This window comes from Lepidochelys kempii, chromosome 2 (assembly GCF_965140285.1).
Source record: "Lepidochelys kempii isolate rLepKem1 chromosome 2, rLepKem1.hap1, whole genome shotgun sequence".
NCBI lineage: Eukaryota > Metazoa > Chordata > Testudines > Cheloniidae > Lepidochelys > Lepidochelys kempii.
Genome location: NC_136381.1, coordinates 1745420 through 1768443, shown reverse-complemented (window position 1 = coordinate 1768443; position 23024 = coordinate 1745420). Strand labels below are relative to the sequence as shown.

The following is a 23024-nucleotide window of genomic DNA, read 5'->3' as shown; positions in this document are numbered from 1 at the left end:
GCCTAGTGGCCCCAACTCATCAGATCTCATACAAATAGGTAGTGAGAGTCTCAACCCCAGAGAGATGACAATCTAAATACCCAAGACAAACAAGGAGGTAAGAAAAAGTTTCTTCCTAACCCCTGATACTTAGTAGCTGGCTTAGGCCCAACAGAAGAGGGTTTATGTACCTGGTATTAAAACCATACATATTTTACTTCTATTTCATAAAGGAATAAGCAAGTAGAAGTGCTAAATGAACTCGGGCAGTGCTTCCCAAACTGCAGTCCACAGAGAGCCAGCGGGTCAAATGAGTCTGTCTGTTAAAAATCACCTTAGAAGAAATTAAAATACATTAAAAGCTTTCCCCAATACTCGCTTTCCAAGCAAGCAAGCGCGGCTGTTGCCCGCGGGACACGACGCCGCGGGGGCAGGGGGCCCGCGCTCTGCGACAGGGGCTGAGCCTGGAGCCTCGCCTCCGGCACCTTAGCCCCTTCCCTCCCGCTCGCCGGACCGGAGCCCGCCCACGCCAGCCCCTCGAGGCGCCTCACCCCACGGGGAACCGCGCCCCCCTCCCCCCACGGGGCGCCTCCCCCCACGGGGCACCGCGCCCCCCTCCCCCCACGGGGCACCGCGCCCACACACGGGGAGCCGCGCCCCCCCCCACACACGGGGAGCCGCGCCCCCCCCCACACACGGGGCGCCGCGCCCCCCCCCACACACGGGGCGCCGCGCCCCCCTCCACACACGGGGCGCCGCGCCCCCCACACACGGGGAGCCGCGCCCCCCCCACACGGGGAGCCGCGCCCCCCCCCACACGGGGAGCCGCCGACCGCGGGGGCCGGGAGGGACCCCGGGAGGTCACCGCCGCATCCCCACCGGCGGGCGGGGGATCGGGCCGGGGGGAACCAGCCGCTCGGCGCGTGGCAGGGCCTGCGCCAGGCGCCCCCGCCTGGGCCCGGTCACCGCACGGGGGCGCCGGCGCAGGGCGGTGCCCCTCCCCCCGCCGGCGCAGGGCGGTTCTCACCGGCTCCAGCTGGCGCGACGCTTTCCCGCGCTCAGGCCCGCGCCCCGGCCGCGCAGTCACCGGCCTTCGCTCCCGCCCAGCTCGCGGCCCGCACCCCACGTGATCCGGGCTGGCCAGCCAATCCGCTGCGCTCCTCTCGCACCCGGGCACGTGGCGCTCGGCGGCCGTTGATTGGCTGCTGGGGGTTGGGGTGGGCGGGCGCCAGGCCGGCGTCGCGGGAAGGGAGGGAAACGAAACCGAAAGGCGGCAGCGGGCTGCGGGTTGCACCGGGACAGCGCTCAGGGGCTCGCGGGGGGCGGGGCCTGGCGCCTCGAAGTGACTCCGCTCGTTGGGGGGTCCCCACGCCCAGCCCCCGTCAGAACAGCGTCACCCCGCCCCCCACGTCACCCCTCACATCACCCCCGCCCCCCACATCCCCTGCCCCCCACGTCACCCCCCGCCCACGAGCAGCCTCTGACCCCCCCACGTCACCCCTCACATCACCCCCGCCCCCACATCACCTGCCCCCCACGTCACCCCCCGCCCCCACATCACCTGCCCCCCACGTCACCCCCCGCCCCCGAGCAGCCTCTGAGCCCCGCCCCCACATCACCCCCCGCCCCCCACGTCACCCCTCACATCACCCCTGCCCCCCACATCCCCTGCCCCCCACGTCACCCCCCGCCCCCGAGCAGCCTCTGACCCCCCCACGTCACCCCCCGCCCCCACGTCACCCCTCACATCACCCCTCACATCACCCCCCGCCCCCACATCCCCTGCCCCCCACGTCACCCCCCGCCCCCGAGCAGCCTCTGAGCCCCGCCCCCACATCACCCCCCGCCCCCCACGTCACCCCTCACATCACCCCCGCCCCCCACATCCCCTGCCCCCCACGTCACCCCCGCCCCCGAGCAGCCTCTGAGCCCCGCCCCCACATCACCCCCCGCCCCCCACGTCACCCCTCACATCACCCCCGCCCCCCACATCCCCTGCCCCCCACGTCACCCCCGCCCCCGAGCAGCCTCTGAGCCCCGCCCCCACATCACCCCCCGCCCCCCACGTCACCCCTCACATCACCCCCGCCCCCCACATCCCCTGCCCCCCACGTCACCCCCCGCCCCCGAGCAGCCTCTGACCCCCCCACGTCACCCCTCACGTCACCCCCCGCCCCCCACATCCCCTGCCCCCCACGTCACCCTTCACATCACCCCCCGCCCCCACATCACCTGCCCCCCACGTCACCCCCCGCCCCCACATCACCTGCCCCCCACGTCACCCCCCGCCCCCGAGCAGCCTCTGAGCCCCGCCCCCACATCATCCCCCGCCCCCCACGTCACCCCTCACATCACCCCTGCCCCCCACATCCCCTGCCCCCCACGTCACCCCCCGCCCCCGAGCAGCCTCTGACCCCCCCACGTCACCCCCCGCCCCCACGTCACCCCTCACGTCACCCCTCACCCCCACATCCCCTGCCCCCCACGTCACCCCCCGCCCCCGAGCAGCCTCTGACCCCCCACGTCACCCCTCACATCACCCCCGCCCCCCACATCCCCTGCCCCCCACATCACCCCTCACATCACCCCCCGCCCCCCACATCCCCTGCCCCCCACGTCACCCCTCACATCACCCCCCGCCCCCACATCCCCTGTCCCCCACGTCACCCCCCGCCCCCGAGCAACCTCTGACCCCCCCACGTCACCCCTCACGTCACCCCCCGCCCCCCACATCCCCTGCCCCCCACGTCACCCTTCACATCACCCCCCGCCCCCACATCACCTGCCCCCCACGTCACCCCCCGCCCCCGAGCAGCCTCTGAGCCCCGCCCCCACATCACCCCCCGCCCCCCACGTCACCCCTCACATCACCCCCGCCCCCCACATCCCCTGCCCCCCACGTCACCCCCCGCCCCCGAGCAGCCTCTGACCCCCCCACGTCACCCCCCGCCCCCACGTCACCCCTCACGTCACCCCTCACATCACCCCCCGCCCCCACATCCCCTGCCCCCCACGTCACCCCCCGCCCCCGAGCAGCCTCTGACCCCCCACGTCACCCCTCACATCACCCCCGCCCCCCACATCCCCTGCCCCCCACGTCACCCCTCACATCACCCCCGCCCCCCACATCCCCTGCCCCCCACGTCACCCCCCACCCCCGAGCAGCCTCTGTCCCCCCCACGTCACCCCTCACATCACCCCCGCCCCCCACATCCCCTGCCCCCCACGTCACCCCTCACATCACCCCCGCCCCCCACATCCCCTGCCCCCCACGTCACCCCCTGCCCCCGAGCAGCCTCTGACCCCCCCACATCACCCCTCACATCACCCCCGCCCCCCACATCCCCTGCCCCCCACGTCACCCCCCGCCCCCGAGCAGCCTCTGACCCCCCACGTCACCCCTCACATCACCCCCGCCCCCCACATCCCCTGCCCCCCACGTCACCCCCCGCCCCCGAGCAGCCTCTGACCCCCCCACGTCACCCCCCGCTCCCACGTCACCCCTCACGTCACCCCCCGCCCCCCACATCCCCTGCCCCCCACGTCACCCCTCACATCACCCCCCGCCCCCACATCCCCTGTCCCCCACGTCACCCCCCGCCCCCGAGCAGCCTCTGACCCCCCCCACATCACCCCCCAACCCCACATCACCCCTCACATCCCCTGCCCCCCACGTCATCCCCCGTCCCCGAGCAGCCTCTGACCCCCACATCAACCCCTGACCCCTACATCACCCCCCGCCCCAATGTCACCCCCTGCCCCCGAGCAGCCTCTGACCTCCCGCCTGCCACGTCACCCCCCACCCCCCACATCAACCCCCGCCCCCCACGTCACCTCCCGCCCTCACATCAGTCCCTGCCCCCCGTCATCCCCCCGCCCCCACATCACCCCCCACCCCATCACCCCCTGCCCCCCACATCAACCCCTGCCTCCAACATCACCCCCTGCCCCCACATCATCCCCCGCCCCTAATGTCACCCCCCACCCCCCACATCAACCCCCGCCTCCCACGTCACCTCCCGCCCTCACATCAGTCCCTGCCCCCCGTCATCCTCCCGCCCCCACATCACCCCCCGCCCCATCACCCCCTGCCCCCAACGTCACCCCCTGCCCCCCACATCAACCCCTGCCTCCAACATCACCCCCTGCCCCCACATCATCCCCCGCCCCAATGTCACCCCCTACCCCCCACATCACCCCCTGCCCCCAATGTCACCGCCCGCCCCCACATCACCTCTGCCCCTGAGCAGCCTCTGACCCCCCCACCCCCACATCACCCCTGCCCCCCACATCACCCGCAGCCCCCGAGCAGCCTCTGACCCCCTGTGACGTTCTGAGCGTGACATAATTTCTCATGGAAAGGTGACAGGGCCAGAAAGAGCCAATGAACTCCCAGGGCGAGCTGAGCCGCGGCCAGACTGTAGAGACTGGTTGTGAACAGAGCCGTGAACTGCAGCCGGCTTGTTAGAGAGAGAAGGGGAGATGTTTGCTCAGGTCTTGTGATGTCCACAAACAAGCCTTGTCTATGGCTATGGCTTTGATTCAAAGATCAAAAAGGGAATATTGACATTTAGGAAGACACTGGAGTGACAGAGTATTATTGTCTATGTCTCTTTGAAGGTTGTGGTAACCTGTGTCTGAACTGTTTAATGGATAAATGACCCTGGGCTAATTGCCAGGATGTTTGGGAGAAGGAAAGTCAAGCCGATTGTTTTCTCAGGCCATAAGGCTGCAGGAAATGTATAAAACCCTGGGACACCATCCTTCTTCATCTCAGTTCTGCTTTGAGTTTCAGGAGGGGGAAACCTTAAGCCATCAGGATTGAGATCCCCAGTTACTGACAGGAGTCACCCTGAACATGGCCATTGGACTATAACCCCTGGAATAGTTCTAAAAGGACTTTTGGCAACTACAAGCTCATCTCTGCTCTGTATCTGGACCTCAAGAATTGAATCCAAGTCTCTCTGTATATTGATCTTTTAACCAACAAGCTCTCTCTTTTCTTTTTTAATAAATTTTAGCTTAGATAACAAGGATTGACTGTAAGCGTGTATTTCAAGTAAGATCTGAGTTATCATTTGACCTGGGTCTGGGGCTTGGTCCCTTGGGGTCAGAAGAACCTTTCTGAGGATGAAATAAGATTTTCAGAGTTTATCATCCTATGGTTGACAGGTGTGTCTGGATGGAGGCCTGAGGCTGGCTACTTTAAGGGAACTGCGTTGTTTGGACGTCTGAGTACCCAGGGAGGTGCTGTAGAAGCTGCTTTGGGCTGGCCGGGTAAATCTAACCATTGCAATATCCATCAGCGTTTGGGGTTTGTCTGCCCCTGTCTGTTTGCAGTTCACCCTGATTGAGTGACCTCAGCTGGCTCCCACGGGCAGCACCATCACACCCCCGGCCCGGGAATGTGGCAGGGGAGTTTCACTGAGGATGAGAGACCTGAGAGCCTGTAACCTGAGCCAGGAGGGCGTGGGAGAGGTAACACCTCTGCCCGGGAATGTGGCAGAGGCTGCAGGAGAGAGCCTGATGGGGGGGTTTGGTTTCAGTTAGGTGCTGGGTGGTGGAACGCAGGGAACCCCAGGGCTGTGGTCTAAGCTCCCTGCTCCCCCAGAAGGACTTGACTGAGGGGTCCTGGTTGTACCCACAAGCTCTGTTTTAGACTGTGTTCCTATTGTCCAATAAACCTTCCGTTTTACTCGCTGGCTGAGGGTCACAGTGAATCCCAGGAAGAGGGGTGCAGGGCCCGGACTCCCCCACACTCTGTGTCAACTGGTGGTAGCGGTGAGATCTACTGCACCCCGTGGACGGTGCTTCCTGCAGTAAGTGACTGGGGAGCAGTAAAACGAAGGAGGATTGCCGGGGATCAGGCGTGCTGAAGATTCAGAGAGAGACGGTTTCAGGGGGCGGTTAACCTATGGGAGTGTGTGACCAGAGAAAAGGACTTTTGCAGTAACAGGGTCCCCCGGGGGATCGCAGCGAGCGGTCCCAGGGGCGGAGGAGTCTGCAGCTCGACCCTGGCAAAGAGGTGGTGACCTCAAGAAGGACTGGCACCCTAGAGATTCTTCCTGGAAACCGTGGAAAGCTGCCCGGCCTGCGAGTGGCCAGCAAGGAAATGTACGCTAAACGCCTTAAGAGCGACCTGGTGGAGCTGTGCAGGCAGAGGGGGCTGCGCACTGGGAGGTCCACCAAAGAACAGCTGACTGTCCAGTTGGAGGAGAGGGATCGCTTGGATGACCCGATCCCTGTCCCTGAGGGAAGCCGCGCGGTGGATGCAGCCTGGGCCCTGGGGCCTGACCGCGCTGGGAGGGGTTAGACTGCTGCCAAGGACATCCCGAGACCCTTCCTACCTAGGCCTGGGGGAGGGGTTGGGGGAAGCCCAGCGAATACTGAGGGCACCATGACCCCGGCAGCCAGCAGGGGATCCTCCCGGCGGAGCTCCCCATCCCTGGAGCGGAGGCGGCTGGAATGGGAGAGGGAGATGAAAATGAGGGAGCTGGAGGACCGTGAAAAGCAGCATCAGCATGAGGAGAAACGTCAACATGAGCAGGAGAAGAAGGAGAAACAGAGGCAGCATAAAGAGAACCAGAGACAACATGAACTGGAGCTGGCCAGGCTGAGGAGCAGTGGGGCGCCAGCTGCGGTGAGTGAGGGGGGACCCAAGACTGCAAGGAGCTTTGATAAGTGCTTCCTGGCGCAGCAGAAGGAGGGGGAGGACATAGATAGCTTCCTGATGGCCTTTGAGAATGCCTGCGAGATGCACAGGGTTGACCCTGCAGACAGGCTCCAGTTTCTCACCCCCTTACTGGACCCCAAGGCCGTGGAGGTGTACAGCCGGATGACAGGGCCGGAGGCAGGGGACTATGAACTGTTCAAACAGGCCCTGCTCCGTGAGTTTGGGCTGACCCCCGAGATGTACCGGAGAAGGTTCCGGAGTCAGTGTAAAACGCCTGAGGTCACCTACCTACAACTGGTCAACCGGATGCAGGGGTATGCCCGCAAGTGGGCAGCTGGGGCCCGAGCTAAAGAGGACCTGCTTGACCTAATCGTACTGGAGCAACTGTATGATCAGTGCCCTTCCGACCTGAGGCTGTGGTTGGTGGACAAAAAGCTCGAGAACCCCCAGCACGCAGGGCAGCTGGCCGACGAGTTTGTGAACAGTCGGTCAGGGGGTAGCAGGGAGGAGTCCCTAAAGAACAGGGCCCCCCACGATGCAGAGAGAGAGTTACAATGGGGCCTCCCAGCGGGGAAATAGGGAGAACCCCCTCCAAAGGGGAACGCCTGGCGTCGGGCCCCTCCGACCCGCTCGAGGGGACCAACGTGACCTGAGCTGCTATCACTGTGGCCAGAGAGGCCACGTACGGACCCAGTGCCCCGGGCTCAGGGACAAACTGAGCAGACCCAACCTACCCAGGGTTAACTGGGTAGGGACCCAGCTGGACGAGGGGCAGACGACCCAGGAAAGGGGGGCTGCCAGTTTACCACCTGCTCAGGAGGGAAGAGTACCCTAGGCCAGCTCCGCCAGAGGGCTGGAGGCTCTGGACTCAGGGTGCTCAGTTTACAGGGTGGGCGCGGGGCTGTCCCTCCGGAGAGAGTGCCTTGTTCCCCTGGAGGTGGATGGGAGGAAGGTCAATGGATACTGGGATACGGGCGCGGAGGTGACGCTGGCCCGGCCCGAGGTGGTGGCCCCAGATCGGGTGGTGCCCAACACCTACCTGACCCTGACAGGGGTGGGCAGAACCCCATTTAAGGTGCCCGTGGCAAGGATACACCTGAAATGGGGGGCCAAGGAGGGCCCCAAGGATGTGGGGGTACACCACCATTTGCCCACTGAAGTTTTGATGGCGGGAGACCTAGAGGACTGGCCAAGCAAGCCCCAGGCCGCCCTGGTTGTGACCCTTAGCCAGAGCTGGCGAGGGGCACTGCGCCCTGACCTTGGGGGGGGTACCACACCGGAGGCGTAGGACCCTACCCTGGTGGGGAGGGAGCGCCGAGGGGCACGGCTCAGAGAGGCGGAGGCCTCAGACCTGGCCACTGAGGGGGAACCGGGCCCCATCCCTTCCCCAGCCGCTGAGTTCCAGGCCGAGTTGAGGAAAGATCCCTCCTTGCGGAAGCTCAGGGACCTGGCCGACCTTGGTGTGGGACGGACCATGAGGAGAGGCTGCCAGGAGAGGTTCCTGTGGGAGAAGGGGTTCCTGTACCGAGAATGGGCTCCCACAAGGGATGTACAGTCCTGTGGGATCAGGAGGCAGCTGGTGGTCCCCCAGAAGTATCGCCGCAAGCTACTGTCCCTGGCCCATGACATCCCCCTCGCAGGGCACCAGGGAATCCGGCGCACCCGGCAGAGGTTGCTACAGAACTTTTACTGGCCCGGGGTCTTTACCACGGTCCGGCAGTATTGTCGATCCTGTGACCCCTGTCAGAGGGTGGGGAAGGCCCGGGACAAGGGGAAAGCGCATTTGAGACCTTTGCCCATCATAGAGGAGCCTTTCCAGAAGGTGGCCATGGACATCGTGGGGCCTCTCAGCAGGACGACCCGGTCGGGGAAGAAATACATTCTGGTGGTGGTAGATTTTGCCACCCGCTACCCCAAGGCAGTGCCCTTAGCTTCCATTTAAGCAGACACCGTGGCCGATGCGCTCCTGACCATTTTCAGCTGAGTGGGGTTCCCCAAGGAAGTCTTGACAGACCGAGGGTCCAACTTCATGTCGGCCCTGCTCCGGTGCTTGTGGGAGAAATGTGGGGTCCGGCACAACTGGGCCTCAGCTTATCACCCCCAGTCCAATGGGCTGGTGGAGAGGTTCAATGGGACGCTAAAGATGATGCTGAAAACCTTTATGAACCAGCACCCGCAGGATTGGGACAAGTACTTACCTCACCTGCTATTCGCGTACAGGGAGGTGCCCCAGGAGTCTACCGGATTTTCGCCTTTCGAACTGTTATATGGAAGGAGGGTGAGGGGCCCCCTGGACCTGATGAGAGACGAGTGGGAGGGGAAGGCCACTCCCGATGGAGAGTCAGTGGTGGAGTATGTCCTGATCTTCCGAGAGAGACTGGCTGAACTCATGGGCCTGGCCAGGGAGAATCTGGCCAGAGCCCAGAGGAAGCAGAAGGTCTGGTATGACCGCACGGCACGGGCCCGTGCCTACGCCACCGGGGATCGGGTGATGGTTCTCATCCCTGTGAGAAAGAACAAACTACAGGCCGCCTGGGAGGGTCCTTTCAAGGTTGTCAAGCAGCTCAATGAAGTAAACTATGTGGTGGAGCTGTCTAACCGGGCGCACCACCGCCGGGAGTACCATGTGAATATGATGAAGCCATATTATGCCAGGGGGAATGTGGTGTTGGCCGTGTGTGGACAGTGGGAGGAGCAGGGAGATGACCCTTTAGTAGATCTATTCCCTGGGACCAGAGCTGGTTCCCCCCTGGAAACAATTCCCCTCTCGGATCAGCTAACCCCTGCCCAGCAAGCTGAGATCAGGGGGTGCTGCATCCGTACCGCCAGCTGTTTTCCAACAGCCGATAAGATGCTCCCCCTTCCGAGTCACAGGGAAAACTGCTCAGGACCTGGAAAGAGAGGTCCGGGACATGCTGGCTTTGGGGGTGATCCAGCCATCTGCCAGCCCTTGGGCCTCGCCGGTGGTGCTGGTCCCGAAAAAGGATGGGTCGGTCCGGTTCTGTGTGGACTATCAGAAGCTCAATGCCATCACTGTATCTGATGTCTACCCCATGCCCAGGCCGGACGAGCTCCTAGACAAGCTGGGAGGAGCTCGGTACCTTACCACCATGGACCTTACAAAGGGCTACTGTCAAGTGCCGCTGGATGCAGATGCCCGACTGAAATCGGCCTTTATCACCCCTCTGGGGCTCTATGAGTTCCTGACCCTGCCTTTTGGCCTCAAGGGAGCGCCGGCCACCTTCCAGCACCTAGTGGACCAGCTACTGAGGGGGATGGAGAGTTTTGCCGTGGCGTATATTGATGACATCTCTGTCTTTAGCCAGACCTGGGAGGACCACGTGTCCCAGGTTAGAGAAATGCTGGACCGACTCCAGGGGGCTGGGCTGACTGTAAAAGTGGAGAAGGGCAAGGTGGGGATGGCTGAAGTATCTTACCTGGGCCATCGGGTGGGGAGCGGCCGCCTAAAGCCGGAACCCGCCAAGGTGGAGGTGATCAGAGACTGGCCCGCTCCCCACACCAAAAAGCAGGTCCAAGCCTTTATTGGGATGGCAGGATACTACCGAAGATTTGTGCCCCACTTTAGTGCCATAGCCACCCCCATCACTGAGCTATGCAAGAAGGGGAAGCCAGACAAGGTGGTCTGGACCGAGCAGTGCCAGGAGGCTTTCCAGGCGCTGAAGGAGGCTCTGGTCAGTGGCCCAGTTCTGGCAAACCCTTACTTTGACAAGCCCTTTGTGGTGTTCACCGACGCCTCCGACACAGGACTGGGGGCTGTGTTAATGCAGGAGGATGAAAAGGGGGAGACACACTCCATTGTGTACCTGAGCAAGAAGTTGCTACCCTGGGAGCAACACTACGCGGCCATCGAGAAGGAGTGCCTGGCCATGGTGTGGGCCCTCTAGAAACTAGAGCCCTATCTCTTCGGGCGACACTTCACCGTCTACACCGACCACTCTCCCCTGACCTGGCTGCACCAGATGAAAGGAGCCAACGCCAAACTCCTGAGGTGGAGCCTGCTCCTGCAGGATTACGACATGGACGTGGTCCACGTGAAGGGAAGTGCCAACCTGATAGCAGATGCGCTGTCCCGGAGAGGGGGCCCCGAACTTCCCCAGGTCACTGGTCAGTGTGACCCCGCTCAGTTCAGTCTCGAAGGGGGGAGAGATGTGACGATGTGACGCAGCAGGGAGGGGGGAGTGTTGACCTGGGAATGTGCCCTGAGGATGGGAGACCTGAGAGCCTGTCACCTGAGCCGGGAGGGGGAGGTAACACCTCTGCCCAGGAATGTGAAGACAGGCTGAGAAGGGAGCGGGGGGGGGGGGTTTAGTTTCAGTTTGGGGCTGGATGGTGGAATGCAGGGAACCCCAGGGCTGGGGTCTGAGCTCCCTGCCCCCCAGAAGGACTTGACTCAGGGGTCCTGGTTGTACCCACAAGCTCTGTTTTGGACTGTGTTCCTATTGTCCAATAAACCTTTCATTTTACTGGCTGGCTGAGAGTCTCAGTGAATCCCAGGAAGAGGGGTGCAGGGCCCGGACTCCCCCACACTCCGTGACAGGCTATTACTTTTTTCCCTGATCTTTTTGGCACATTTATTTAACTACTAACCATTTCTTACTTTGAACTGCCTGGAGAATTTGTGAAATCCAGATTTCAAAGCATGGCCAGAGCAGTCACGGGGGTAAATTTTCAAAGGGACAAAGGGCACTTACGTGGCTCATGCCCCATTTTTTCCAAGTGGTACCCTCTAGAGTAGCTGCTGTGCCACTCCCCCGCTTCACCATTGCCCCCTCCCTGAAATTACCCCTGCTTCCCAGAGCAAACACTACCCCCGGAGACAAACCATGCAGACACTGCCCCCCCCACAACCCCCTCAGGGCAGATATTGTACCATTTCCCCTCTCCAGAACTGACGTTGTACTCGCGTGGACAAAGGCGATCATGGTTTCAAGAGGGGATAAGAGAACACTTCCTTCCAGGGATCTGATCCTGAGAAAAAATGCTCAGGCCAGCGCTGAAAGGCCATTCACCCCTTGCGTAGCTCCGTTGACTTCAGTGGAGTTTGAACATTGCTCAAGATCTAGCGCCTCAACAAGCCTCCTCTGTAACCTCCACTCACCCACTGGCCAGGGCATGTTTTCATCCTCCCTCCTGTCTTCTTACGCATGAAGGTCCTGCCTCCCCTGCTCCCCGGGGTTCCCCTTCCTGCAGACGGGAGCAGGGATGGGAGCAGAGATTAATTTCCCACATATTTCCACAGTCCCTTTTGCTGATGGAACTAGGAGTTTGGAACAGAGCTTTATCCAATCAATGATTCTTCATCACATTTCAAGAAAAGGGAAGAGGAGACAGTAATGGAGTCTGAAGCTATTGACTAGAACAATCCTGATTCCACATTTATTATTTCCCCAGTGCGTTTTGTTTTGTGTGGCTTGCTCCATCCAGTTGTTGGTGTATAACTCTCAGCTGGGCCTCCCATCTTTACCATACATATAGACTACAGTTTATTTAGTTTCCTTATAGCCAGACCTAGAAGAGCCCATTATCATTCTGCATTCAATGGCCTCTGCTCATTATCAAGTCTGGGAGTCAGGCCGATGCAGAGCCATCTTGGGTAGCCATGTCTTCAGGGATAGCTATCTGCAAGTGAGAACTTTGGGATGAAATATTTCTGGACTTTCTGATGCATGGAGATGAATGTATTTTGTGAAGCTGGCGTGTCAGAATCAGGTGGAAATGGGTTCAGGTTGATTCTTGGCACTGGCAATTTAATAGCATGTACAAATCCCGTCAACAAAGGGAGTGGAAAAATGCGCGGAAGGTAGAAACCTGGGTTTGAAGGGGAGAAACAAAAATATATTAAGAATAAAAAAGAAATGCCATAGTTCTGAATAGTGCTGTGTGACTGCTATTTCTTTCCATCATGTGTGTTCCTACCTATGGCCAAAATAGATGGCGGTGTGTTACCCAAATGTCGTATGTTCATATATACATATATGATGTATACCTAAGACTGCCAATTGTGCACCTAATGGAACTGCACTTTCACACAAGAGAACCCCTGTCCCCCAAAAATGACTGTCTAAAGTCATCCATGCCCTGTCGTCCAGTCCCAGCTTCTGGCAGTCGGAGGTTTAACGACACCCAGAGAATAGGGTTGTGTCTCTGATCATCTTGGCTAATAGCCATTGAGGCCCTATCTTCCATGTACTTATCTAATGATTTGCTGAACCCAGTTATACTTTCAGACTTCACAACCTCCCCTGCCAACGAGTTCCACAGATTGACTGTGCGTTGTGTGAAGAAATACTTCCTTTTGTTTGTTTTAAATCTGCTGCCTGTTAATTTCATTGGGTGACCCCTAGCTCTTGTGTTATGTGAAGGGTAAATAACCCTTCCTTCTTCACTTTTTCCACCCCAGTCATGTTTTTATAAACCTCTAGCGTATCCCCCCAAGTCGTCTCTTTTTCCAAGCTGAAAAGTCCCAGTCTTATTAATCTCTGCTCGTATGGAAGCTGTTCCACACCCCAAATCGTTTTTCTTGTTCTTTGCCATCCCTTTTCCAATTCACGTATACCTTTTTTGAGATGGGGAGACCAGAACTACACACAGTATTCAAGATGTGGGCGTACCAGGGACTGATATAGTGGCATTATGATATTTTCTTATTATCTCTCCTTTTCCTAATGGTTCCTACTATTCTCTTAGCTTTTTTGACTGCCACTGAACCTTAAACAGATTATTCAGAGAACTATCCACAATGAGTGGGAACAGCTAATTTAGACCCCATCATTGTATATGTATACTGAGGATTATCTGTTTTCCAATGTGCATTACTTTGCATTTATCACCATTGAATTTCATCTGCCATTTTGTTGCCCGGTCATTTATAAATCCACCCTGGCTCCTTCTGCCTCAGTTGGGCTTCCTTATTCAGTCAGGGGATTGCTTAGGTACCTGACTCCCCTCAGCTGTGGCCTGTTGGGTTAATTAGCCCCCTTCTCAATCTACATAAACCCCTTCAGGGCAAGTGCGGGGTGAACACCCCATCACTTCCTCAGATGAAGTGAGCTGTAGCTCACGAAAGCTTATGCTCTAATAAATTTGTTAGTCTCTAAGGTGCCACAAGCCCTCCTTTTCTTTTTATAGGACTGAGGGTAGATCATGAATAGGAGGCAGCATTGCTTTATAAATCCCCGGAATCACCGGCAATTACCATCAAACCGTTCCGGCAGTGGTATCAGGGAACAGGGCAGCACGAGCCCTGTCTGGAGTGCAGCGTTTTCTGCACACAACTGCATGACTTGCTCTTGCAAGAGCTGGTTCTCCAAGGTCCATTGGATGACCCAGGCCTGCAGGGCTTAGCTGTCTGCCTGAAGATGGATGGCCCACTTGAACACATCCAGTGCTCCTGAAGGGTTAGCGAGGTCCATTCCACTGACCGGGCCCATTCCTGTAGCCTCAGTGGAATATGTAAACTGGGGTGTGGGTGGTCTGACCAAGTGGTCAGAGCAGGAGTCAGGAGTCAAGCCGGATCAGACCCCAGGAGGTCAGAGTCCAAGGCAAACGACAGGGCAAAACCGAGAGTCAGATGTATGGAGGCAGACAGGGTCAGGTTACCAGGACATCAGGCTCTGAGACAGGCCAAAGAGCAAACCAGGAGTCAGGTGTCAGGAGATCAGTAGCAGGCAGGAGGAGCAGGTATCTCAGGGGAAACAGCCATAAGCAGGGAGAACCCAGTTGCACAGACTTCCTGTTCCTGTGCTTGAGTTAAAGAGAAGCTGGGGACCAGTCAAGACCCGCAGTGTCCAACCAATCAGATCTCTGGACTGGAGTACTCTGTCAGAGTTCACTGCTATTCCAGAAGCAGTTAGCAGGTCACTTGGGTGGCAGGCGGAAGTGCCTAGCCACAGTGGACCAGGGCTCATGATCCACAGTCCCTGATACCATCTTGAGTAATTTTGTATCATCTGCAAATTTTCCCACCTCACAGTTCACCCCCTTCTTCAGATCATTTATGAATATGTTGAACAGAACAGGTCCCAGTACAGACCCCTGGGGGACGCCACTATTTAGCTCTCTCCACTGTGAAAACTGACCTTTTATTCCTACCCTTTATTTCCTATATTTTAATCAGTTACTGATCCACGAGAATATCTTCCCTCTCGTCCCATGACAGCTTACTCTGGGTAAGAATCTTTGACCTTATCAAAGGCTTTCTGAAAGTCCAAGTACACTACATCGACAGGATCCCCCTTGTCCACGTGCTTGTTGATTCTCTCAGAGAATTCTAGTAGATTGGTGAGGCAGGATTTCCCTTTACAGAAGCCATGTGGACTCTTCTCCAACATTCATGTTCATCTACGTGTCTGATCATTCTGTTCTTTACTATAGTTTCAACCCATGTGCCTGGTACTGAAGTCAAGGCTCACCAGCTTGGAATTGCCGGAATCACCTCTGGAGCCTTTTTAAAAATTGGGTGTCATATTAACTACCTTCCAGTCATCTGGTACAGAAGCGGATTGAAATGAGAGGTTACAGACCACAGTTAGTAGTCCTGCAATTTCACATTTGAGTTCCTCCAGAACTCTTGGGTGAATCCCATCTGGTCCTGGTGATTTATTACAGTTTAATTTATCAATTTGCTCCAAAACCTCCTCTACTGACACCTCAATCTGGATCAGTTAGTCAGAACTGTCATCTAAAAGAATGGCTTGGATGTGGGAACCTCCCTCAGATCCTCTGCAGTGAAGACTAATGCAAAGCATTCATTTAGCTTGTCTACAATGGCCTTGTCTTCCTTGAGTGCTCCTTTAGCACCTTGATCATCCAGTGGCCCCACTGGTTGTTTGGCAGCTTCCTGCTTCTGATGTACTAAAAAAAATTGCAGTTAGATTTTGAGTCTTTTGCTAGCTGCTCTTCAAATTCTTTTTTGGCCTGCCTAAGTAGACTTTACACTTGTCTTGCCGGAGTTTATGCTCCTTTCTCTCTTTCTCAGTAGGATATGACTTTCAATTGTTAAAGGATGTCTTTTTGCCTCTAACCACCTATTTTACTCTGTTGCTGAGCCACAGTGGCATTTTTTTGGTCCTCTGACTGTTTTTTATATTTGGAGTATACGTTTAGTTTGAACCTCTATTCTCGTGTTCTTAAATAGTTAAGAGGTCAGATATGAAGCAATTTGTTTTGTGAAAACTTTTTTTTCAACATGTTCTTTGTATTAAGGTTCTACATAGTTACGAAGCCACCCATCCAAAGACACAACCACAGGAGCAACCGTTTAACTGGTTCTTCCCTGCCCCCCCCCAAACAAACTCAGCATAAAACAATTCAGAAGGGTAAGTAACACTGTTCCTAACCATGAGTTATAACACACTGATGCCCTAACACACTCAGAAAGAGTGAAATTCACTGCGTGGCAGAGGGGCTGAAAGAAGGACCATTGGAGAGCTGTGCTGGTCACCTATTCCTCCCCACCTTCTGCCCTCCCTGGGCTGGGCTGCACTGAGGGAACAGGGAGAAGCAGACTCCAGTGGGCAGGAGGAGGAGCTGAATGGGAAACTTTTGTTCATTGCCTGCAGCCCTGCTAGCAAGTGACATTCCAGCTGGCCTGAGAGAGTGTGTGACACCAGCCGCAGATGTGACTCCCGCTCCAGCTGTGGGTCACTTGGGCAGCGGGGAACTGTCAACATCTGGTTTGTTTGTTTATTCACATGTTCTTTAAAAAAAATCTAACTTATCCAGCTGTGACCCAGCGAGTCTACGTAAGTAACACTTGTTGAATTGTTACTATCGCTGGAACCCTTTTATCTCCCCTTCCACACCCATGGGTTGGCTGGTTTGTTGCATTGTCATGTCTGGTCTTAACCTGCATTGTGAGCTCGTTGGGGAAAGAGTTGTGTCCCTCTAGGTGTACTTCCCCCAGTACAACAAGGCCCTGATCTTGATTAAGGCTACAATACTAAATACAGAGCCCTGCACCTGACTGGTGAAAAGTTTTTCAGGTCACTATTAACATGGGAGAGAGACAGGCTACAAGGAGGGGAGAGGCAGAGAAAATCAGGGAGAAGGTGGTGAGAGCCACTACTTACGCTGGGATGGTCTCCTTCGCGCCATAGTGTTGGTCTCTCCTAGCCGCAAGATGGCCTGGCTCCTGGCACAGAAACAGTCGTTATTCTCTGCACTCTGCAGTGCTGGAAACTCTTTTTCTTAGACATGGAGGTGGGTGTGAAGGGAAACCCACGAGTGCCGGCCTGCTCCTGGCTGGCAGTATGACATCCCGCCCCGTAAAGCTGCTAGGTGTGATTTCTCACGGCAGTTTTACCAAACGGCGTGCAATATGGGGGTGGCCAAAGTGCAACCCATAGAATCCTATGGTGTAATGTGAACCACTGTTATCCTATTAATGACGTGTGCACTGTAGTGACCACAGGCCCCAGCACATAATGCTCCAACCTTGCCTCTTGGATACAGATGCAGCATTGCATGCTGGGACCAGTAGGCGTCATCGATCACACCTTTTGAATTAAAGATCAGGGTGGCTACAACCTGCTCCATTTTATGCTCACAAGGCATGGTCCTTAGTGGCAAATGAAGGGGGATGCAATGGAGGATGGTGTGGCCCAGAATAAAGGATAAGGTGAAGGCCTGCCTGGGAACATAGGAATTGGCAGGCTGGATCAGACCCAAGGCCCACCTGATATTTCAGTATCCTCCCTCCGACAGTGGCCAGCACTGGATGTTTCAGAGGAAGGTATAAGAATCCCGCAGAAGCGGACGTGGGATAATCTGCCCCCCCATTCGGTCTTGTCCTGGTCTCTGTTAGCTAGAGCAGGGCTCAGCAACCTGAGGCATGCGTGCCAAAGGCGGCATGCAAGCCACTTTTTAGTGGCACTCTGCTGCCAGCCGGGGTCCCAGCTGCTGTCCTCACTCAGCCCGCTGCCGGCCTGGGTGAATGGAACTCTGGGCCAGCAGCGGGCTGAGCGGGGCCGGCAGCCGGGACCCCGGCTGGCAGGGGTCGGCGGACGAAACCCCACACTGGCAGTGGGCTGAGCTGCTCAGCCCGCTGCTGGTCTGAGGTTCCGTCTGCCGCCCGCACTGCTGGCCTGGGGTTCTGGCCGCCGGCCCCTGCCAGCCGGGGTCCCAGCCGCTGGTACCGCTCTGCCCGCTGCCAGTCTGGGGTTCCGTCAGGGGGCCCCTGTAAATGTAAAATTTATTACTGGCAGGCGAAACCTGAAATTAATGAAGACTTGGCACGCCACTTCTCAAAGGTTGCCGACTCCTAAGCTAGAGATTGACTTAAGCCCTGAAGCAGGAAGTCTAATGCCCACTCCAGAATTTGTTATCGTTAATCAAAACAACTCTGGCCATTATCTTTGAAAACTCATGGCGAACCGGGGAAGTCCCGGATGACTGGAAAAAGGCTAATGTAGTGCCAATCTTTAAAAAAGGGAAGAAGGAGGATCCTGGGAACTACAGGCCAGTCAGCCTCACCTCAGTCCCTGGAAAAATCATGGAGCAGGTCCTCAAAGAATCAATCCTGAAGCACTTGCATGAGAGGAAAGTGATCAGGAACAGTCAGCATGGATTCACCAAGGGAAAGTCATGCCTGACTAATCTAATCGCCTTTTATGATGAGATTACTGGTTCTGTGGATGAAGGGAAAGCAGTGGATGTATTGTTTCTTGACTTTAGCAAAGCTTTTGACACGGTCTCCCACAGTATTCTTGTCAGCAAGTTAAGGAAGTATGGGCTGGATGAATGCACTATAAGGTGGGTAGAAAGCTGGCTAGATTGTCGGGCTCAACGGGTAGTGATCAATGGCTCTATGTCTAGTTGGCAGCCGGTATCAAGTGGAGTGCCCCAAGGGTCGATCCTGGGGCCGGTTTTGTTCAATATCTTCATAAATGATCTGGAGGATGGTGTGGATTGCACTCAGCAAATTTGCGGATGATACTAAACTGGGAGGAGTGGTAGATACGCTGGAGGGGAGGGATAGGATACAGAAGGACCTAGACAAATTGGAGGATTGGGCCAAAAGAAATCTGATGAGGTTCAATAAGGATAAGTGCAGGGTCCTGCACTTAGGACGGAAGAACCCAATGCACAGCTACAGACTAGGGACCGAATGGCTAGGCAGCAGTTCTGCGGAAAAGGACCTAGGGGTGACAGTGGACGAGAAGCTGGATATGAGTCAGCAGTGTGCCCTTGTTGCCAAGAAGGCCAATGGCATTTTGGGATGTATAAGTAGGGGCATAGCGAGCAGATCGAGGGACGTGATCGTTCCCCTCTATTCGACATTGGTGAGGCCTCATCTGGAGTACTGTGTCCAGTTTTGGGCCCCACACTTCAAGAAGGATGTGGATAAATTGGAGAGAGTCCAGCGAAGGGCAACAAAAATGATTAGGGGACTGGAACACATGAGTTATGAGGAGAGGCTGAGGGAGCTGGGATTGTTTAGCCTGCAGAAGAGAAGAATGAGGGGGGATTTGATAGCTGCTTTCAACTACCTGAAAGGGGGTTCCAAAGAGGATGGCTCTAGACTGTTCTCAATGGTAGCAGATGACAGAATGAGGAGTAATGGTCTCAAGTTGCAGTGGGGGAGGTTTAGATTGGATATTAGGAAAAACTTTTTCACTAAGAGGGTGGTGAAACACTGGAATGCGTTACCTAGGGAGGTGGTATAATCTCCTTCCTTAGAGGTTTTTAAGGTCAGGCTTGACAAAGCCCTGGCTGGGATGATTTAACTGGGAATTGGTCCTGCTTCGAGCAGGGGGTTGGACTAGATGACCTTCTGGGGTCCCTTCCAACCCTGAAATTCTATGATTCTATGCCATATAGATGTCCAATCCCTTTTTTAATCCTGGCCTCAATGACTTCCTGTAGCAGGGAGATCCACAGGCTGTTCACACATGGGGTGTGAATAAGTATTTCCTTTCCTCGGTTTTGAATGTCCCACCTTTTCATTTCACTGCATGCTCACTTGTTTTTGTGATCGGAGACAAGGAGAACTTTGATCCCGTGGCACAACGGGACAAAGTTTAGAGAAACAATTTCTTGCTACTGTGAGTGACTGTTTCATGGAAAAGCTAGAACATGCGAGAGGAGATATTCTTCACTTGGACCTAAGATACACACAGGAGCTCATTCAAGAAGTGACAGCAGCTGAGTCGCTAAGAAACAGGGATGAGATAGCATTAGGCTCACCATCCCAGAGCCAGGTAGCGTACCAAGAAGAGCTGGCCCCACAGGGAAGTTGAGCTGGTTAAATTCCCCTTGTCATGTGCCTGCTTAGAGCTGATGGGATGGGGCTCATAGGAGAACAGCACAACGTGAACAAAAATAAAATGAAACAATCTAATATTGCTTTAAAATCAGTTTAATCTAACCTAAGTTCACATCTACCCTGCAATAACACCAGCTGCCTTGGGCTCGGGCTGCAGGGCTCGGGCTGGGCTCTGGGCTGCCACAAGGGGGCAGGGTCCTAGAGCCCACGTCTCCCCTGCGATTTCATAGCCCCGCAAGCGGCATGCACCCGAGTCAGCTGACACAGGCCAGCTGTGGATGTTTTGCTGCATTGTAGATGTAGCTTAAGGCTTCAAACACTATTTGACACTAATAATTAGACAGTTATCGCACTGCATCCCTGCAGGGTACAGTGAAGGTTGTTTGGGTGCCTTAATATCTTAACAAGTTTAGACTTCTTTTAAATTTAACCCTAGGGCTGAATGGGGTGTGGCTCCAACTCCTGGCACATTTTCTGAAGCCAGGCTCTGTTTTATTGCTCTGTAACACACCCAGCATTGTTCTGATAGAAGTAAGAATAAGAGCAGTACAAAGCAACCAGACTCCACCTCCTCCCAGCACCCTAAAGAGCATGCTACAATCCTTGGCACCATGTGACTTACTTTGCCTACAGGGTTCATAAGAACAAATTGCTGCAGTCCTTTGCAATGACCACACAAAGCCCTGTGAGCAAAGCCACTGTGACCACGCAGCCTGCACTGGCCTCCTAAGTTCACATACCTCCTCCTGTTGCATAGGGTGACCAGATGTCCCGTTTTATAGAGACAGTCCCTTTTTGGGGGGACTTTTTCTTATATAGGCGCCTATTACCTCCCACCCCATGTCCTGGTTTTCCACAGTTACTATCTGGTCACCTCCTGTTGCATAACTTACCTCCCAATGAAAGGCAAGGCCATCACTGTGTTCTTGGTTTCCTGTGCTCCAGCAGAGTTTGGCTGTTTCAGATTCTCCAAATCCCTCTTCATTTGCACTTTACAGAAATGGTTTATTGCATCTATTGGCCCCAGTGACAGCTCTGAGCTGCCAGCAGATGGAAAAACCTTGCTCCTCCCTGCAGCTGTCTTAGCCTGCAAAAGGAGTGACAGACGCCGATTAACAACAGCAAGGGCTGCCTGCCTCGTGCAGGAGCTGCCGCGGGCATGACAGTGCTTCAAAATGACATGCTGCACGTGGGAGACGGACAGGCACCCGAGCCTCTGCCCGGTGCATTCGGCACTGCAGTGGTTACACCCGGTATAAAGGGCTGTTTCTGTTATACAGGAGAAAGATCCTTTGAAAGTGACAGGAAAATCCATCCTGCAGAAGCCTCGCCACACGAATAGACTGCACCCTCACCATGGTATCCGAGCCCGCAGGACACTTCCTCCCTGACGGCCAGGGCACTAGCTCTGGACGTTGCTTTGTGGGTCTGCTCACCCGGCCAGCAACTGGGGCGGTGGGGTCACGGCTCCTCTCTTCTGCGGGAGCCGCCTGTGCCAGCTCTGCCCAGGAGCTGTAACTACATCACTGCAGGCGGGGCCGGTGCAAGGATGTTTTGCACCCGAGGCGAAACTTCCACCTCCCACCCCCACCCCGCCCTGAGGCCCCCCCCCGCGGCAGCTCCCCGCTGCCCCCTCGGGGGCCGTGTGGCTACTCCCCCCGTCCCCTCGGCCCGGGGAGCCATGCGGCAACTCCCCGCCCCAGCTCACCTCTGCTCCGCCTCCTCCCCGAGCACACCGCTGCTTCTCCCGCCTTCCAGGCCTGCGGCGCCCATCAGCTGGGAGGGAGAGAAGCAGAGCAGGGCGGCGCGCTCAGAGGAGGAGGCAGAGCAAAGGTGAGCTGGGGCAGGGAGCGGTTCCCCTGCGCACAGCCCCCACACCCCTATTACTTGCTGCAGGCGGCCCTCCCCTTGCCCTCCTGCCCCAGCTCACCTCCGCTCCACCGCCGCCCCGGAGCACACTCTTGGCCACCCCCAACCACTTGGCACCCTAGGTGACTGCCTAGTTCGCCTGCTGGTTGCGCCAGCCCTGATTACAGGGCCAAGGCTGCAGATACTTGGGGAGAGGAGGAAGCAGCTGGAGCAGAGAGCTGGTGGCCTCGTCCTGGCATTGAGGCGTATGGTCTGGGAGACCCTGGGCCATGCAACAGGAGCTTGGCTTGAAGACGCCTCCACGGCACTGGCCTCACCTCTGGGCTGCTGTCAGAGAAGCGCCTTTTCCCCACCCGGGCCTGCAACGGCTCCAGCATGCTGCTCCTGTGATCCTGGAGCAAACAGACGTAACCAGTCAAACCTGAACCTCCCCATTCCCACCAACCCCCAAACTCGCAGAATCTCTTCATATAACCTGGGACTGGTTTGCTTTGATCCCACAACCTGCGGGCAGGCAGCGGTGGAGCAAACACCGGAGCAGGCAGGAGGAGGCCAGGATCAGGAAGGAAGCAGCTGGGAGAGCCTGAAGCAGAAACTTTCCAGCCCCTTTCTGCTTTGCTGCCTGACACGTTATTACCGTGATGAGCATTCGTATCACACCAGCAACGTGCTGGGCTGCAGCCTGAGGCCCGAAGAGAAGGGCCCTGCTGCAGAAGCTCCCGAGCTGGACAGAGCATCCAAATGGAGCGGGGGTGGGGAGTCTGAGGTGGCAGCAGGACTCAGCTGGGCACGTTTCTATAATAAGATTTTCAGCCTCCAGGTGAGGACCCTCGTCTGAGGAGGGACTAAGGAGGGCAGCCTGTGAGCACAGCCGCTTTGGGAGGGTGAGCCAGGCCTCCAAGCTCTGCAGATTCCCCTTTCTCTGAACTAGCCCCCCTCTCTCTAGGGGTTGGTCTACACTTAAAACCTGCACTGGCCTAGCCATGTCAGTCGGGGTGTGAAAAACCCACACCCTGGAGAGACGTCACAATGCCAACCTAACCCCAGCGTAGACAGCACGAGGTCGGCTGAGGAATTCTCCCCTTGGCCTAGCTACACCTCTCGGGCAGGTGAATTAACTCCGACAATAAGGGCCCCTCCCCTCAGCCACTGCAGCATTTCAAGTGTAGACAAGGCTTAGCCTGCTCCCTCGCTCCCCAGGAGCGCCTTCCCCAGCCC

The 23024-nt window shown here is 56.8% G+C and overlaps 2 protein-coding genes across 7 annotated transcripts in view; both read right to left on the bottom strand.

Annotated features, from left to right (window-relative positions):
- Window positions 1–1111, bottom strand: part of LOC140906245 (uncharacterized) — a 106743-nt gene extending 105632 nt beyond the window's left edge. For all 6 annotated transcript variants that reach the window (XM_073329827.2, XM_073329829.2, XM_073329828.2 and 3 more), the window contains exon 1: window positions 1007–1111. The gene's annotated coding sequence lies outside the window, so the exon portion shown is untranslated. The remainder of the gene's footprint in view (window positions 1–1006) is intronic.
- A 10930-nt stretch (window positions 1112–12041) lies between these two features.
- WDR97 (WD repeat domain 97) overlaps window positions 12042–23024 on the bottom strand; it is a 74039-nt gene continuing 63056 nt past the window's right edge. Inside the window, exons 28-31 of the mRNA XM_078851919.1 lie at window positions 22124–22198; window positions 20831–21024; window positions 16744–16805; window positions 12042–12481 (exon numbers count right to left, since the gene is read on the bottom strand). Coding sequence (XP_078708045.1) covers window positions 12279–12481; window positions 16744–16805; window positions 20831–21024; window positions 22124–22198 — 534 coding nt within the window. The 3' untranslated portion in view covers window positions 12042–12278. The remainder of the gene's footprint in view (window positions 12482–16743; window positions 16806–20830; window positions 21025–22123; window positions 22199–23024) is intronic.